This window comes from Heteronotia binoei, chromosome 17 (assembly GCF_032191835.1).
Source record: "Heteronotia binoei isolate CCM8104 ecotype False Entrance Well chromosome 17, APGP_CSIRO_Hbin_v1, whole genome shotgun sequence".
Classification (NCBI taxonomy): Eukaryota; Metazoa; Chordata; class Lepidosauria; order Squamata; family Gekkonidae; genus Heteronotia; species Heteronotia binoei.
Genome location: NC_083239.1, coordinates 22,239,962 through 22,258,749, shown reverse-complemented (window position 1 = coordinate 22,258,749; position 18,788 = coordinate 22,239,962). Strand labels below are relative to the sequence as shown.

The 18,788-nt window shown below is 42.1% G+C and overlaps 1 protein-coding gene across 2 annotated transcripts in view; it reads right to left on the bottom strand.

Moving 5' to 3' along the window:
- The window catches only part of THRAP3 (thyroid hormone receptor associated protein 3), a 34,299-nt gene extending 19,325 nt beyond the window's left edge, over positions 1–14,974 (bottom strand). Inside the window, exons 1-3 of one of the 2 annotated variants that reach the window (XM_060258512.1) lie at positions 14,865–14,974; positions 5,703–5,782; positions 333–493 (exon numbers count right to left, since the gene is read on the bottom strand). In XM_060258512.1, the coding sequence (XP_060114495.1) occupies positions 333–469 (137 nt within the window). In that variant the 5' untranslated portion in view covers positions 470–493; positions 5,703–5,782; positions 14,865–14,974. The remainder of the gene's footprint in view (positions 1–332; positions 494–5,702; positions 5,783–14,864) is intronic. The other variant, XM_060258513.1, reaches the window with a different exon arrangement.
- Between the last annotated feature and the right edge of the window lie 3,814 nt (positions 14,975–18,788).

The window sequence follows — 18,788 nt, the reverse complement described above, 5'->3', positions numbered from 1 at the left end:
TCCACAAAGTCACAAGAGTGTCAGAAACTGGCCAGTCACTCAGACCCCCTACCAACTACCAAATCAAAAAGAAAGCCAAGTATTGGAAAATCTTTCCCAATGAATTTAAAATACAGAGTGGAAAGGTTTAGGGTTAAAAAGCTACTCTTGACGTGGCTGAGCAAGAGCCATTTTGAGGGAAAGGTTACAAAAATAGAATCAGCTGGCAGACAACAAAAGCAGTAACTTGAGACCACAGAATGCTTAAATATGGAATCCAGCAAGGGGCTTTCTACAGGACAGCTCCAGTTTGTGCACAAGTAACAGTATTAGATGCAATCAACAGCACTTACCTGAGCCTGCGTTTCCTCGACCGTGAAAGAGACCGGGATCGTGAGCGAGACTTTGAGAAAGACCTGGACCGAGACCGTGATCCAGATCTTGAACGAGAAGAACGGGATCCTGATTTTGATTTATTTGTTTTTGACATGCCTGCTATCTCCTTGACTTAAATCTGTCAACACAAAAGGAAAGATAAACAAAAAGGTCTATTACATTCAAGCTTCTTCACTTGGCTGTTCTAAAAATTTATCTTCCCAAACACAAAACAAAAAATCCAACAGCTCTTTAAATGGAATGTTAATTTGGTACTTGTGTGCATTTTCATTACAGAAAAAAAATCACTTTTCTTACTGTCCATATATGTAAAGCCATTTATAGTGTCTAACCACAAAATGCAACGGTTTCATTCAAGGTATAAGGTTTTTTCCCTTGTATCTGAGGAAGTGTGCTTGCACACAAAAGCTTATACTTTGAATAAAATTTTGTTGGTCTTAAAGGTGCCACTGGACTCAAGCTTTGTTCTGCTGCTTCAGACCAAACACAGCTACCCACCTGAATCTATCCTCACAATATGCAAGTTTGTCCAAGCTTCCTGAAGCCTTCCCATATAATTTGAACAGACACAAAATTTACAGTCTGCCACAGCTGAATCTTCCCCTCTCAGACAAATGTACACGTACACACTAGCTCTAAGGATGAGGTATTGACACTCTGTGAAAAGCCCTGGCAAACCAAGTTATACATTTGTCATAATCAAGCAGCCACTAGGGACTCCTGTTGCAGCCAAAATAAAATCAGGAGTCCTTCCAAGTATTCCAAGGTTTCAAATGTTGGTAATGGAAAAGAATTTCCCTGCAGAATCAAATGTCTTTGAAGAATCACATTTTGCATTGGCAGAATGTAGCAAGTTACCTGGAACAAACCCCCATCTTTCTAGCAAATCCGGGCCAAAAAAAAAAAAAAGTCATCAATGCTCCAGGTATAACCAAGCTGAGATTGATGAAACTCCTCAAGAGGCACTTTTCATTGGCTTTGTTTTACACCTGGGCTGCTTGGAAAAATCTTAAACAGCCACTTTCAACTGAACAAGTAGCCTGTGGCTGCAAATGAGAGCAAAACAACACACTGCTACAAATAAGCTGCAAGATCTACTCTTTCACATACAAAAGTCTCCTGATCATTCAAGATTTCTTATTGATAGTTTAACAAAGCACACCTAAAACCCATACAAAAAGCACAACACTCATCTCCTCATACTCACCCCAGATACAGTTCTAATTCAAGTTAGCAAATGAAAAAGAAAAACCAGTTCCCTTGTATGCCCGGCTCGTTTTTGAAACAGAACGGGGAAGTCACATACCTTAAGTAATCCTCAGTGAAGGCCATAAAAGTTCCCCCTGTATTTCTGGCAGGGCTGTGCTGCAAACCTAACCCTATAAAGCTAACACCTGGCCTGGCTCATCACTTTCACCATACAAAGAGCAAACTGCAGCTCAAGTTCTGTGCTGTTAAGCATACACTGACTTAATTCCAGGGAGTGATCCCCTTAAACCATAAATACTTTTGCTTCTCTGGAGGCAAAGAAAAATCAGGAGGTTTATACCTGTATCATGGCAGTTCTGCCACACACTCCCATACACATCCCTAGCAATTATAAGGAGTGAAGCAACATTATGACTGGGCTTTTCAGATACTGTGTTGTCAAGGGTTAAATCTTCATTCTCCTCCCACTCCTGCACAAGTCAGCTATATTCTGAAGCCCTAGCACTCACCAGAAGGATACAAATGTGAGGAAGATTTAAAAAAAGATAAGAATCTAAATAGGTTCCAAAGATAACTTTTTGTTGTTTAACATTCTAGAAATACACCCTAGGGTCAAGGGGGGAGGGGTCAGTTCTAAGTGGACATTTGCCAGAAAAATTAATTTAATCTGGTTTCACACAATATCATCCCCTAATCGTTTTCTTTCTGCTTTTTTTCTCTCTTTGCTGCAACTTCCCAAATCTAGTTTGCTACAACCTTTTTTAAAAGACCAATGTGTGTTTTTATGCTGTGTGGCAGAAAGGTTCGCATTTTTGCAGCATTTTCCTTCCTCAACTCCCACCTGCCATGGTCACTAATCCGCTCCCCACCACCAGAGGGTTTTTTCATGTTGTTGCTTTTAATTGCTAACTGGCATATCACTAAAGGAGTATAACAATCGTTTTACTAGTTCCTCTAAATTCCCAGCTTCCATTTAAAACCCCTACATCGCCAACCCTTTTCATTATGGAGATATATCTTCTCCTTCTGCAACAAAACACAGTTGTTGGCTTAAAAGCACACACACAAAAGCTGGGGATTCAGAGAAACTAGTGATACATAAACTGTTGGATTTATTTAAGCCTAAAAAAGGTCTGGAGAAGGGGGCAGAGTAGCAGCTAGGTAAGGAATGTGCATGGAAAATTGCCATGTGGATGCTTCACTGCATTTGCAGCAATTAATATTACACAGAAAATCACTGCAATACAGTAAGAACCTTAGACAATTGCTGTTTGAGTTAATGCTCACATTAAATTCTGTTTACAGGAAAATATTCCCAAGAACAACTAGAACGTGGAGTACCCACGACAAGCTGATTGTGCCTGAAAGCCTGTTGGACCCGGGAGTACCCTCACTGAAACCTAGTACTTCATCTTTCTTTATATGGAATATGCATTCCCCAAACAATTGCATGGTGAAGATGCTTTCACTGTCTCCTTTTCTGCGAAAGAGACAATGACTGCAAAAATAAACCACTTAAAAGAGCACATCAGGATATGTACTGAAAATGAAGCTCTCTATTCTGTTCAAAATGGTTGATTAAGAGTTTAGCTACAGCTCTTCAAACAACTCTGCAAACCCAGTTTACAGGCCATTCCAAACGGTTCTTTGTCCATTAATACAATCACCTATTCTTTAGTTTCTACTACCTTGTTCCCTCTCAGTCCACAGCCCCCTTCAGATTTATATCCTCTGTCCAGTTGTAACTAAGACCTTTCTACCCTGCAACATAATAATAATAATAATAATAAATTTTATTGATATCCCGCCCTCCCCGCCGAGGCAGGCTCAGGGTGGCTAACAAGACATGGTGTGTACCATGATTATTATACAATTCATATGATAAAATACAGTTAATAAATACAGTTAAAACAGTTACATAAAATTTTTAAAAACCACAATAAATTAAGAGGTGCTACATTCAGTGAGATATATATCCAGATATCCAAATACCCAATGGTATTTCCAAGACTACTCAAAAGTGCAATTGCTGACTTAAGTAACCTTTTTGGCCAACTTGGCCACAGCAGAGCTAAGGTTGAAGGTTTATGATTGCCACAAAGTGAGACAGCTAAGGGCATCTTTCATCTGCTGCACCTCCCTATGCGTAACTTGAAATGGTCCACATCCATGAAGTGATACAGCTGACATAAGAGAGTGGCTGACATAAGAGACATAAGCCCCTGAACATCTGGCAGAAGGATTGGAGGCTGTGGTGGGATGGCTAAAACAGAGCCAGTTGAGACTGACTCCTTCTTAAGATGAAGGTTCTGAAGCTGGCACGTGGAGGTTCCATCCTGGAGTGCCAATCCCTGGCTCTTGCTAGTGTGCCCTTGATATCGGCACCCCCATCAGGAGGCTGGCTGTTTCATTTCATTTTATTTGATTTATATCCCGCCCTACCCCATCAAAGCGGGCTCAGAGCGGCTCAAAGTGGCTGTGATCTTGGATGCCGCCTTAACTATGAAGGCCCAGGTCACAGGTTGCCAGACTGGTGTTTTTTCAACTGTGCCAGGTCAGGCAACTGGCCACCTACCTGTCTCACCTTGATCTAGCCACCGTAATCCATGCAACAGTCACCTCCAGACTGGATTACTGTAACTCGCTCTGTATGGGCCTACCCTTTAGGCTGACCCAGACCAACTGGTACAGAATGCAAAGGTGTTGGTCCTTAGTGGGACACTGCACACAGTACATATTCCTCCTGTGCTGCGTAAGCTGCACTGGCTTCTGGTGGAGTACCAGATCAGATTCAAGGTCTTGGTATTGACCTTTAAGACTCTTAACAGTCAGGGACCTATTTACCTATTCGACCACCTCTCCTGGTATACCAGAAGAGTGTTACACTCAATAGATCAGAACTTCCTGGTGGTTCCTGCTCCAAGAGACATCCAGCTGTCCTCAACCAGACCCGGGGCATTTTGCACCCTAGTTCCAATTCTCTGCAGAACAACATACACAGCCTGCGGGACGTGCTATTTCTATAGAACTTGCAAGGTAGAGATTTCTGCCAGGTGTTCAATTGGGGACAATGATGGTCCTGTCTTGGCACTCTCACCTCTGGGCCCTTTCCCCCCATGAGATAGCGGTGCTGCTGGTGTTTTAGCACCATAGTTACATTGCTATGTTTTTACCGTTTTACCTGGTTTTAATTGGTTTGATAGGATTATGTTGTATACCGCCTTAAGTCCGGTTTCACAGGGGAGAGCAGCTGATAGATTCAATAAATAAATAAACAAGCCCTGGAATCAAATTTTACCTCAGTCTATCAATTCACTATATGGCTATCAACAAGCCATTATTCTCTAAGTCTCAGCCTCCAATCATTTGTTATATGAGGATAAAAATATTAACCTAGCTCACCAAGCTGATATGAATGCAACTGGGCTAGACTAACAGACTTCCTGCGGATTTCTCTCATGTTTTCATACCATGGCTCTATTATAACCATTTCCAAAGGCTCCAAGAAATATGACCGATTTTTCCCATAGTTATGCATACCAGCACCCACTGCTGTATGTCTTAGCTATGCAGTTGTTCTTTTTTAACAAAAATAACCTATAGCACCATCAATACAGGCAATGTGTTTCAGGTGGTGATACTCTCGTTCTGTTTATGACATGCTAATAAAAAATCAAGCATGACAAGAAGGAAGTTTAATAGACGAATGCCTAAGTACAGGATGTAAAAGTTACTGAGAATAGTGACACAGCATGTTGGAATTTTAAAAAGGAAAGTTGCTGTAAATATTACTGTCATAGCATAATGGACTCTCTTCCTCAGAAATCCCAAGTAATTTCACAGCATAGGTTTATGCCTCATAGGCCACTAAAACATTTATACTTCATAAGCCATAAAACAAAGGAAACAGAAAACACAGGGATTTCAGAGTAGCTTTAAGAAAATCTGAAACTAACTGTATTGTGAGCATGTCACAAAGAAATAGAACAGCTCCATAAGATACTAAAAATGGCAGTGGTAACAAGAAAATGCTAGAATACTTTTCATGGAAATGAGGCAAAGCACACTTAAACTTTTCTTGCCATTGATGCTAAAGTGATGCTCTGCAGCAAGCCTACCTTGTTTGACAGTTTCTCTGCCTTCAGACAACACAGTTTTTGCCTGGAATGCTCTCCTCAGGCTTAAGAAATCAAAAGTTCTGTAAGACAGAAGGAATAACTTGTTTTATTCAAATATACCATCCATTTGCATTTCACCCTAGCATTTTCAGGGGGATCTGTATAATTGTGTCAAGCACTTCATGCATTAACAGAATTTCAGAGATTTACTACATTTATACCCTGCCTTTCTCCCCAAAGCAGTTTACATTTTTTTTTCTTGTTCATCTTCATAATAACCCTATGAGGCAGGTTAGGCTGAGTGTGTGTGACTGGACCAAGGCCACTCAGAAAGATTCCACGGAAGAGTGAAGGATCTGATCTTGGGTCACCAGATCCTAGTCTGTAACTCTAATCATTATATCACACTGTGCTTCATAGGGTGCCTGCTGCTGAAGAGCAATAAGCAACTGGCCCCAATAAGTCTTCACTCAAAGGACACCACAGTCCTGGAAAGAGCCCTGCCCTCCTCTTCCTGCCTTTTACTGGCAGAAACCAAGGCTTGAAGCCTAACAATACTGTTGTGGTTGCCCAGCGACAGCTACAGTTTCTTAATGGTACAGACACTGGGCTATTATTTGGGGGTGCTTTTAAATCCCTATGTATTTATATTTAAGACTTCAGATTTTTTTCTACAGACCTATGGCTTTCCTCAGGATTGCAGATAAATAGTTGCATCTTATACTATCTCTCCCAGTTTCATTCCAATAGAGAAATATATATTTGATGGGCTTTTTAACAATACCCCCCCAAGTTACCCAGAAAAGTGTCCTCAGACACCCCCCTCCAAATCTCCAGAACAGAGTGAATTGAAAATGTCTTGAAGAAAAGTGCTGGTCCTCCAAATAAACAGTACACATTGTTGCCATTTCAAAAGCATATGGAGACATGTTTTGCTGCTGCTTATCATAGGCAGGAGTAAGTGCACACAAGTATCAGTCATCTTTCACACCTACCTACTATCTAAACAACTCAATTTTTCCATTTCTATTATGAGACAACTGCCATTTGGATATTAAAGTCTTTCTAAACTATCCATAAATGATGGTGGGTGGGTGTTGCACACTGAAAAAGTAACCACTAACTTGAGACAGCCAAATTATAGGGACAAAGTTGCTAACAGGAAAGAATGCTAGAGCTGGAAGGTCACTAAATTAATTCTGTTTTTCATCCACCATCAATCTACAGCACACCACAAGAAGCAAGCAGCTACACAGCAGAAAGCAGGCAGACAAAACAGTTCCAGATAACTAACACAAGGAAGCCAAGCCGAGGGCCACTAACCAAGGGAAGGAAGTTCCCAAGAGAACAGCCAGATTAAGGAATCAAACTAGAGGAGAAATTACGCTGGACAGAACCAGTTCACTCTTCTAACTGCTTCTGCTCTGAAATAAATCAGTTTTATGGTGTCATGAGAGTCAACAAGCAGCAATAACTACTTTTTACACACACTACAGTCCTCAGCCCTACATTCATCTTGCCCTCACCTAAGCAAGGTACATTAACAAGATGCAACTAACAGAAAAGGAAACCCCCATACTAAGGCCACAGTAAGAAAAACAAAGCAAGATTCTTCAAGGGTGTTTTATGTCCATCAAACTGCTTGTGTACCCTACTATACAGTTATTAACACAGAGATGCAACAGGAGATACTCTGTGTGCTTTTATTTTTAACTTGAACGGATGGATGCAAACTCAGGGTCCCGTGAAGGCAAGCAGTTTCCTTTTGCCTTATCATAGCAATAGCTGCAAATCAATATGACAAAAGGTTTTTTCCTTCTAAAAAAAGAGCCTGTAAAGGAAAAACACCTTTTGTTCAACACAGAAAAACCCAAAGGTCCCAGTCAGCAGCCATGGCAGCCAGCCAAACACTCCTCCTCACTGCAGACAACTCCTCTCTTAATACAGCTGGATTTTTCAAAACAAGAAGTCACCACCTGTTCCAACTGGTCTATGGAGGTTCTAGTCCCAAAGGATGGTTTAATTTTATGCATCCTGGAAACGCCCCATGCATTATCTTCTCACCCTATCATTGAACAGAGATTAAATGTAGCCCTAAGCTTCTGTGTATCATTGTATCATCTGCCCAATGAGACCTATGTTGCTTCTGATATCTCATGACTGAATAAGAGACAAGTCAGCATTGTTTTGCCTTTACTTTTAAAGTTTAGCCTTGCTTTATGCCATTTGTTTTAGTATGTTTGCTTCTGTGTAAAAGAAATCACCCACACTTGGTCAATTTTCTGTCATACAGAAGGCACACTTATTGAACAACAGTTTCCTCTTACTAAAGCTAACAGTATGTGTGCCACAACAACCTCCTCATCCGTTTCCCCTGAGGCAAGTTTATGCAATTTTCCATCTCCAATTAAAAGCCTCAAGTGAGCATTGTTCTTTTTCACTTGGCAATCTTAAGACCTAACCCTAAGCACTCTGGGGTCAGTTTACTTGGAAAGTTGGGTCCTTCTTATACTCAACTAAACCCAGCTCCCTATCTGTAAAATGGGGACAACACATCTCAAAATGACCAATCACAAGGGAAAAAGCAGAATGTAAAGCTCTTAAGCCAAGAAAACAATTTACCACTGGCAAACAACAGTATGCAGGAAAGCAGATTGAAAAACCAAGACAAATCTTTTTTTAAAGTTGTAGCTTATTCAGCATTATATTCTCCAGGAGGCCAAGAGGACATGTGTGTGCACTAGGTAAAAGTACTAGCTGACTGCATAACTGTAAAACCACTATTTATGGGTTTGACTAGCTGCTACCACAAAATCATTTCATGCCTTGTATGTTAATAAGCATGCTAAAATTGATTTGCTGTCTCATACAGAAAGAAAACTCTTGAAGGGAGTACTATTGTATCTGAACACAAACTTTTGTATCTGAACACACACTTTTGTTCCTTTTTGCTCAGATCACATAGAAGAGTTAACAGTATGGCCCTTTTAGCATAGCCTTTATGTAGAGTGACTGCATTTCTAGACAGTGCCATTTTAGAGGAATTAAATCCACATTCTAATAACTTCCCAGAATTTTTTTTTCAGATGGCTTGACCAGTCCTAGCTAGCTGCTTCAGAACACTGTGGGTAGATTAGGCCAGATTATATACATATCCTGCCTGGAATGCCAGTTGACCCAAAAAGTTCCATTAGATGGTGAAGTTGTTGAGCTAGTGGGGGCTCTGGACAAGCTGGCCAAGTGATACAACTAATAGTCACTAGTCTTAGTGAACTATACACCCCCCAAGCCATTACTCTTTTAAAAGTATGATGGCCAATGTGGTGGCCCAGGAGCTCCTAACTATTTTTCAAAGATAGAACTCTCAAAGGGGATAACAACAGATTAAGGAATGTACTTTATAAGCAAAACTCTGAGGAAATAGTGGAAGCTGCTGAAAGAGAAGCCACTGAAAACAATATTCACAAACATACAGGCATGCAGGCAAGTATCTGGAATCCCACAGAATTTTTAAAAAATCAGAATAGACAGTGCGCATGGTCTACATGAGAAAACCAGCAAAAACAATTCTCAGGGATATACTTTCTTGCCTCTTTAAAAAAACCACTCCACCAGCTAAAAAGATTACACTAGTCATTCAGCTATGCTTCTGGCAATGATCAGGCCACAGAAGAGGCTTTATACATTTTAAGAATGTTATTTCCATTCCAACTGCACAAAATAATCCAAAACAGTCAAAATACAGAAGGCTAACAAGGTTCCCTTTACTGTGCCAAACTAATCCAAACCCAATGGATACTTTTCAGACACAAGGAAGAGATTATGCCAGATCAGGAAGGAAAGAACACTTACCCCAAACTTCCAAAAGGATGTCACATACAATGCAGTGGAAATGAGAACTGTAAATTCAGTCCATCACTGGAAAATAAAGTTTATGTCCAAAGACGTGACAAACTAAGGAGGGATTCTAAATGTGACTGCTTCATAGCAAAAGACACTCAAACCTATTTTAGACAGTACATCACTCAACTGATTGAATATGCCCACCACTATATAGTAATAAAGAGTCAACAGCATAAAACCATCTGCAAACCCAAAGCAGAGGGAGTTTGAGGTACTCTCCACAAACGAAAAACAGAAAATTTAATCAGCAAAGAAATTTACACCAGATTTTATACTGTTGTTTGTAAACCACAGATACAAATCTCCTTAACCATCACACTGATCTGCACTGTCATGTGGATCAGACTTTGAACATCGTAACAAATGACTGGATCAAGGGCACCTAATACGGCTCTGGTAGATACACACTAAAGGACTGGCAAAGGATCATGGAGAAATTAGTCTGTATAACACACAGTCCCCCTTAACCCTTAGAAACAGTTGTGGCACCAACAAATGGCAAGTCTCATTTAACAAACCTTTTAAAATACATCTAGGCCCTGGCACAAAGCCAGTGCACAATCCCAGGGAGAAGGAGACATCTAGCCTTTAGAGATTTCCAAGTGCCGTACTGCATCTGAGCATGCTCAGGAAAGAGGCTATCAGTTTTCATGTGAGGAAAGGCATGCTGGGAAGACGGCTGGAGAGAGAGTGATGACAAAGCACAAAGTACCTACTCTCAGGGAAAGAAGGGGGGAGTTCTGGCCATGTTATTTTAAAGCCTGGATATTAACTTTAGGCCATGCCAGCATCTGAGTTCAGAAGAGCCCCTTAAACCAAATGCACCATGTGACTCTTATAAAAACTGCAGTGATCACAAAGTCTAGCTAGCCCCAAACCCACTGTTCCTTTACAGCTCAGCCTCTGACTATCTTGTGGGAACCGAACCCTTAGGAAAAGAAGTATCAGGGCCTAGAAGCAACAGCTTATTGCTTAAGAAGCCAAACAACAGAAACTGATAACATTCAATTGAAAACTTTTCAGAAGAAAGTCTGAGCACAGCCTTGACTAAAATTGTAACAGCAAGATTCATATTTCAGCCTTCAGGGTTTTGTATTTTAATGACCATATTTTCTGATTACTGCTGCAAAACCTAATCCTAAACTTTTCAGTTTCTTTCAATATTATTAAAGCTGTGATGAAAGGTGTAGAAAATATACTGGTTATTGCTTTTCATAACTCCATTTAATTGAATATTAGAAATATAGGAAGCAGCTGAAATAATCAACCAACACTGAATGCTGTAAAATCAGCTCTACAAATAAACAAGTGACAACAACTTAATACACAATTATTTTTAAGTCACAAGACAAAATAAGCTTCGTACTTCCATTGATAACTGCCAAGTTGGGTGACCTTGGGCCAGTCACAGTTCTTTCAGAGCTCTCACAGCCCCCCAAAACAAGTCTAGCTTGCCATTAACATGCTAAGAGCTAGAATTTGTGGCTGCCAGACAATCTCAGGATATACACAATGCCATATGATAATTATTACTATGATAAAGCAAAATTGTATTATTTCCAACTTTCATTGTTACAGATAAGAAAGCACATTCACCACCGTATATCTGGTTTTCCAGATAAAATCCAAGTTTTAAATATTAATGGGAATATAATAAAAAATGTAGCAACAGATCTTATTGTATTACCACAGTCTTTAGTTATCAGTTGTTCCTGAACATAGAACAATCTGAAAGTTTATTTCCTGCTACATCTTTCCCAAGATATCTCAGTCGTCCTGTACTGAATATGTATGAAGTCAACACAATAACATGTTATGACCCAAGACTGCATCTAACAACACCTTCCAGGGCAGCAGTCAGACAAGCAAAGGAGGAGGTAGAATTTCACTTTTGTTGGCTGTGTCTTGTAGTAAAAGAATGGTAGGACTAGATTGCAAATATCACTGAAGAGGTTTAGGAATTCTTTCCCTTCAGATTTTGTCACTATTCCCTATTTTTAAAAATCAGGGTACTAAAACACAAATCACTGTTATTTCCAATTATATATCTGTAGCAAAAACAACAGCATTGAGAAGGATCACAGCTACCTCATAACAGCAATTATACTGATTCAAAGATGGTAAGATCATTACTTGAATTATAAGAATTAAGAAAACGTTGCTACATAACCTAGGGCCAGTCATTCTGTTTCAGTCTACTAGTATCATCCTAAACAGTTACTCCCTTCTAAAATAACTGATTTCTGTGGAATACATGGGTGTAACTCTGTTTAGGATGGCACTGTAAGCTACTTAGAAATATAAAATTTCAGGAAATTAAGAACATAAGAGAAGTCATGTTAGATCAGGCCAATGGCTCATCCAGTCCAACACTCTGTGTCACGCATTGGCCAAAAAACCCCCAAGTGCCATCAGGAGGTTCACAACTGGCACTTTGGGGTTTTTTGGCCACTGTGTGACATAGAGTGTTGAACTTGATGGGTCATTGACCTGATCCAACATGGCTTCTCTTATGTTCTTAACTTCCTGAAATTTTATATTTCTAAGTAGCTTACAGTGCCATCCTAAACAGAGTTTAGAAGTCATGGCGGGGAAGAACTCCCATTTTTTTCCTGGCTTTTCAGGCAACACACAGAAGTTCTGGGGAAAACTGAAACATATACCATGCTTCTATAGTAAACAAAGTTGTTTTACTTTTCAAATATTCAGTTCATGATTACTTGATGTATGAGGTTATAGTATTTTGAATGTTTATGAAATTTGAAAGTATAAACACTGTAGTTTTCTACAAGGGTACCTCAATAGAATCCATGTAATACTACATCACCTAACTTTTTGGTGAATCAACAATCTAAACTTCTTTCACTGAACCCTTACAACAATGCCTAAGACCACCTAGCTAGCTCCTGACAGAGGCATAATTGTAACCACAGGGATTTCCTGATGCATAACTTAGTCTCTTAGCCACTGCACTATATTAGCTTTCTATACAATCTATCCATTTTCAGTAACTGGTATGTTAAGAAAAAAGCAACCATAAGTGAATAACTAGCACATCAGTGAAGCCTGTAGCACCACAGTGTCAAAGAAGGAAATTATTTTGTCTTATAGATGAAGTAGGAAATGTGTAGTTATTCATGTTCCAGTTACCAGGTAGGCAACTCCAGGGAGAAAAAAACAACTACAAAACCAAGACCTAGCATATACTGGAGGTTTTCGGGAGGAGGGGGGGGGGGTTTAAGCCTGAAACCAGTGCTCAAACAACAGGCAAAAAATATAATAAATAATAAAAGTAACAAACCCCAACACCTTATTCTCTAAAATTTTAACTTTTCCCACTTGTTATTGAAAGACAAATGCCAGTTCTGTTCCTATAAGATACAGTATTAATTCTACGTATAATTCTGAGGTCATTGTGAATTTGGTTTATGAATGCACATGCACAACAATCAGGAAATCACTTGATATACTTATTGGTCTCTTCAGTTCATACTACAAAGTGTACAAAGACCAAACTTCTCCTTAAGTGCACTGAATGAAACTGCTGTCTTCTCACAAATTATTTCTGGGTCCCATTATCAAAATGCATACAAACACAAACCATACCACAGCTATTCTATTCTCATCCCCTTTGTTGTTCTCACTATGCTTTAGAAAGGTGAGGTTCAGAAAGCAAAATTCTAAACTTATCACTAGCATGGCAGTGCTGTAGAAGACGACCGTAGATTTATACTTCGCCCTTCTCTCTGAATCAGAGTGGCTTACAATCTCCTTTATCTCCTTCCCCCACAACGGACACCCTGTGAGGTGGGTGGGACTGAGAGCTCTCCCAGAAGCTGTCCTTTCAAGGACAACTCTTGAAAGAGCTATGGCTGACCCAAGGCCATTCCAGCAGCTGCAAGTGGAGAAGTGGGAAATCAAACAGGGTTCTCCCAGATAAGAGTCCACACACTTAACCTCTATACCAAACTGGCTCTCAGTGGATGAAGTCTTGCTACTTAAGCTTGATCAGTGAAACTTTTGCAGCAGTCTCTCTACTGCCTACCTTCTACAAAATAACTTTACAGGGGACTTCGTGTAGGCTGGTCTCCTCTCCTGCTACCCCCTTCATGCCAGAAAGAAATTTTTCAGGGATTTATTCTTCACTTGCACTCCTTGTTTTGAAACTTCATAGACCAGCTAAGCACTTCTGTCTTATCCACCCCTCCACCATGGCCACCAGCTCACATACACAGAATCCAGACTTCTTCTGTATGGTTCTTGATAGCCATTTGAAGCCCATCCCCCAAAGATCTCTTCTCCTGCTGGAGCTCTTTTGGATTCTGACTATGTAGTAGACAGAAGTCCAGCTAACCAGGGGTCCATGGGGTCTGGCCCCCTGACAGTTTTCGGGGGCCCTTCCCCCCATCCCAGGGCTGCCCCCTCCCCCACGATTTAAGCTGTGCAAGAGGGGCGCCCAGGAGCAGCCACTGCCCCTCCTATGCCATTTAAAGGGCCCACAAATCATGGGCTCTAAATCACATGGCAGGGGTGGCAGGAGAGTTCACCAGCCCCCTTCATGATTTAAAGGGCCTCCTCCATGGTGCCCCACGGCCCCCTCCCCCCCAGTCCCTAGCTACGATTCCGAGTCTGAACAGCAGTTAGTATGGCAGTTTGCACTGGCCTGCATGCTGTCGATTCGAAGACAGCCGGGACTCTTGGAATAAGGAGATTCTAAGGGACGAGGGGAAGTACTTGAAGATTAGGCAGGAAATTCCATCCTCGAGTCATAATACAGGCGCACCCAGATACAATCAAAGCAATGCAGGGATTCTCGCCCCCCCCCCCCCCCGTACCAGCTCGCCTGCTGGGCTTGCACAAACTGTCGTCACCCCCTCAAGAAAAAAAAACCTTTAAAAGTAACGATTCTTTTAAAGGAAATAAATCGACACCCGCCCAGGGTTCTAGAAGCTCCTGAAGTGAACGGGGCGCCGAGGACAAGGGTAGGCCCAAAGGCCGCAGCCAAGCCCAAAAGAGAAGTCTTGGCGCTCCCTCTGGGACCAGGCCGCTCGGCAGTTTTTGGTCTGATGGCCTGGCCTAGCGGCGCCTCCACCCAAACCCACCATAAACCAGTTTACCTCAAGACCTGCGACTCTCCCCCCCACCACCACCCCCGCAGGCGTCGCTTCCCCACTCCTCTAGGCCTCACTGCGCCACCACCCTTCCACCGGTCCTGAGATATGAGGTTAAAGAAAAAAGTCTTCACAATCTTTTCCCAACCTCGAGGGTCGACGGCGATAACCACACGACTCACTGCGACTCACGACTCACTGCGACCCGCTCTCACCGCCTCACAGCAGCAAAAGGCCCAGACACTCCGCGCGCAAGACGCTATTATGGGTAGGCGTATGGGAGGTGTAGTTCTTGGGAAGGCAAATGTCCCTTGGCAGCAATGGATGATGGCCGGAGGGAAAACTACAACTCCCAGCATGCTTAGGGGAAAACACGCGCCTGGCGTCGACCGCCTGCTCCAGAATAATCCCGTACCCCCAGCTCCTCATTCAGACTTCTTCCCATTACCTGGACTTCTCGTCAGCGACAACTACCCTAAAGTTTGATGGGAGATGTAGTCGTTTCTTGCCGAGCCAAACGTTGGCTATTGCGGAGGCTCCTGCAGAGGAAGGACTACAACTCCCAGGAAAGGCTTGCACGAGATTCAAAGCCGTGGTGAGACTGTGATCGAGCGACGTGTTTCTCAGGATTTGGGAATGGAGCTAGGAAGCTGAGCGGAAAGTGTACTTTTGCTTGTTTGGGCAGGTTAAATGTCAATGAATTAAATACATCATATAAATAACTACATAAAATTTACTACATCCCGTTCAAGGGCAAAGAGGCCTAGCCCCCTGTTGCAGGGGTCAGGCGTGGCGAGCCTGTTTTCCTGCAGAGCATCTTGGGAGGTGTAGTGTAATATCTGGATTTGCTCGTGGTGATCCCTAAGATCCCTAAGAGAAAAAGGACTACATATCCCATCGACCTCGCCGAAACAGACTGCTCAAATTTATCAAGGTGGAGCTGCTGCCCACCTTGGCCTAGGCACGAGGTATTTTTCTTTCAGGGCCTCTCCTTTACAAACAGTCTCCTAATCACAAACAGTCGCTCCCTGGCAACAGTGTGCCACCTAATAGAGACTTGGTTCTCCCCCCCCCCCCCCCGACAATAATTTCTTATAGCTCAGCAGGACCCATTATTGGAGACTAAATTGGCTCTTCTGAACGTGTTGGCAAATATACTTCAGGCTGCTGCTTTCTTGATTAGCTATGCTGGTCCTTGGCATATCTGCTTGGCTAAAAGTCCCAGGTCCAATCCCCAGCATCTCCAGTTAAAAGGACCAGGCAGTAGGTGATGTGAAAGACTTCTGCCGGAAATCTTGGGGAACCATTGCCACTCTGAGTAGACAGGTAAAGACAGGGTCGGCTCTGCCACTAGGCAATCGCCTAGGGCGCAGGCCTTCTGGGAGTGCCAAATTGGGTCCCCCCCCATGTGACCCAGTGACATTATCAATGCAGAAGGAGTGCCAGAAGTTAGCCTTGCCTAGGGTGTCAGACTAGCTAGTGCCGGCCCTGGGTACAGGCCTTGATGGAGTAACGGTCTCTTTCGGAGTAAGGCAGCTTCGTGTGTTCATCAAGTACTTTATTTGTAGGGGAGGATAGAAATGCTGTCCTTTCTCTTCATCATGTGTAGTAACCAAATCCATTCTACATCTTTACACAAGGAATTAGCCTAGAAGATTTATGGCAGGATTCAAACCAAACCCACCCCCACACCCCGCCTCTGCTCCAATTCCTCTTATCCCCCCTCCCCCTTCTCTGATTTTTGTTACACAAGTTTCCAAAATGATTTATTTCCAATAAGTATCTGCAGAAGCCAGCTCTGACTCATGGGAGCTCATACTGTAATAACGTTGCTGCTATTTAAGATCCCACCGGACTTCTTTTTTTATTTCGTGCAATAGACTAGCACAGCTAACCCTTTGAATGAAGTCTGCCTAACAGAGACATTATCCCAGGGAGCATATCCAGCAACAAGCCCAGATGCTCCAGGATCTACACAGAACCCAGTAACATTAGCCATCCTATCTTGGGCTCAACCTCCAATGGCATGTGTAACACTACTCAGGGCCTTTTTTGAGCAGGAACACAGTTCCGGCCGACTTGGCTTCAGTGGGTTTGGCCTAATATGCAAGAGTTCCTGCTGAGCTTTTTCTACAAAAAAAGCCCTGACACCACCCATCATGCTTCTGCTTCCCACAAACAAGTCTGTGTAAAAAGATAAATGGACACAAATCTGACACCAGACGTTGCTGCATTCAGAAGCCAGTGGATGAATATTTCAACCCACCAGGACTCTGTTGGCAACCTGAAAATCACCATTCTTCAACTTCCTATTGTATCCACTTACCTCATTTTATTCTGTGCTAGATTTTTGCCCACCAGTCACTGAGAGTGGCTCTTACCCACTCCGCATGTATTGATTACTGCTTCGTCTGGATCTTGATTTAAGCTGGCCTCTTGATTCCTACCTCTACACAGGGATTTTCCCCCACCCCACATGGGCAGTAAGAAGCCCGATCTTTTTTGTGTTTGCTACAACACAGGCATCCCCTAGTAGATTTAGATCACACAGTGGTGTCTTTCTAAGTCAGATCATGGGGCTGCTGATAATGGAACAAGATCCCTGACAAACCCTTCAGGACTAACGAAAATATTGTTAAAGAAGCTTTCATAGGCTGGAGATCACTTCTTGAGATGCATGAGCTGGTCATGAGGTCCTAGAGTTAATTTCCAGTGCAGATGCTGCGAAAGAAACCCAAAACAGAATGGGTTTCTGTTATTTAATAGCCCAGTTGTTCCCTGTGCAGATTACAAAAAAACACATAAAATCACTTAAGGCTAGGATGAGGATTTCTGCAAACCTGGATTTCCCACCAAGTTTGCAAAAAGAAAGAAAGAAAGAAAGAAAGAAAGAAAGAAAGAAAGAAAGAAAGAAAGAAAGAAAGAAAGAAAGAAAGAAAGAAAGAAAGAAAGAAAGAAAGAAAGAAAGAAAGAAAGACCTGCCCAACAATAACATTAATGAATGCACAGGTATTGGGGGTGGGGGGTGGGGATAGAGTTTCCAGTGGCATTTTCAGTGGTCAGGCTGACTCCAAACAGCACCTGAAAACCAGTGCTGCAAAATACCGGTACTAGGATATAAACTGGGACAGCAGGAGGAGAGGGGGATATAAACAGTCTGGAGCTGCAAGGGGAAAGGGGAGCTGGTGAGAGGGAAGAAAACAGGGCAAGTGAAGCAAGTAGCTGGGAGGGGAGGAAGTAGGGTTGCCAATCCCCAGATGGGGGCAGGGGATCCCTCGGTTTGGAGACCCTCCCCCCGCTTCAGGGTCATCAGAAAGCGCGGGAAGGGGAGGAAAATGTCTGCTGGGAACTCTATTATTCCCTATGGAGATTTATTCCCATCGAAAATCATGGAGAATTGATCTGCGGGTATCTGGGGCTCTGGGGGGGCTGTTTTTTGGGGTAGAGGCACCAAATTTTCAGTATAGCATCTAGTGCCTCTCCCCAATATACCCCCGAAGTTTCAAAAAGATTGGACTAGGGGGTCCAATTCTTTTGTTGTTTTAACCAATTTATTGATAGCATATGGTTACAGAACTTAATTTCCCTTCGTTGCTTCAATACTAACCCATATGACTTTTCAATCCCCCCTCCCTCCAATATAGACTTCCCCGAGGTTATAGATTCTAATTCAATACTAAAGATACATCTGACTAATCAAAATTCGTTATATAAATATTTCCCCCCCCTTCTTGCTTCTTCGTTCCCCCCCCCCCCATTATTACTAAAAAATTGTCCAATGTCTTCTTACATTCGACTCTTTCTCTATGTATTCTTTAAACTTCCTCCACTCTTTTTTAAATATCTCCAAATCATAGTCTCTTAATGTTCTAGTTAATTTATCCATTTCACTCCACGATAGAACTTTCATAGTCCAATCCCATTTATCTGGTATTTTTTCTTGCTTCCAAAGCTGCGCATACAATGTCCTAGCAGCTGATAGCAGATACCAAATTAGAGTCCTATCTTCCTTTGGATATTTTTCTAATTGTAATCCGAGCAAAAATGTCTCTGCAATTTTCTTAAAGTTGTA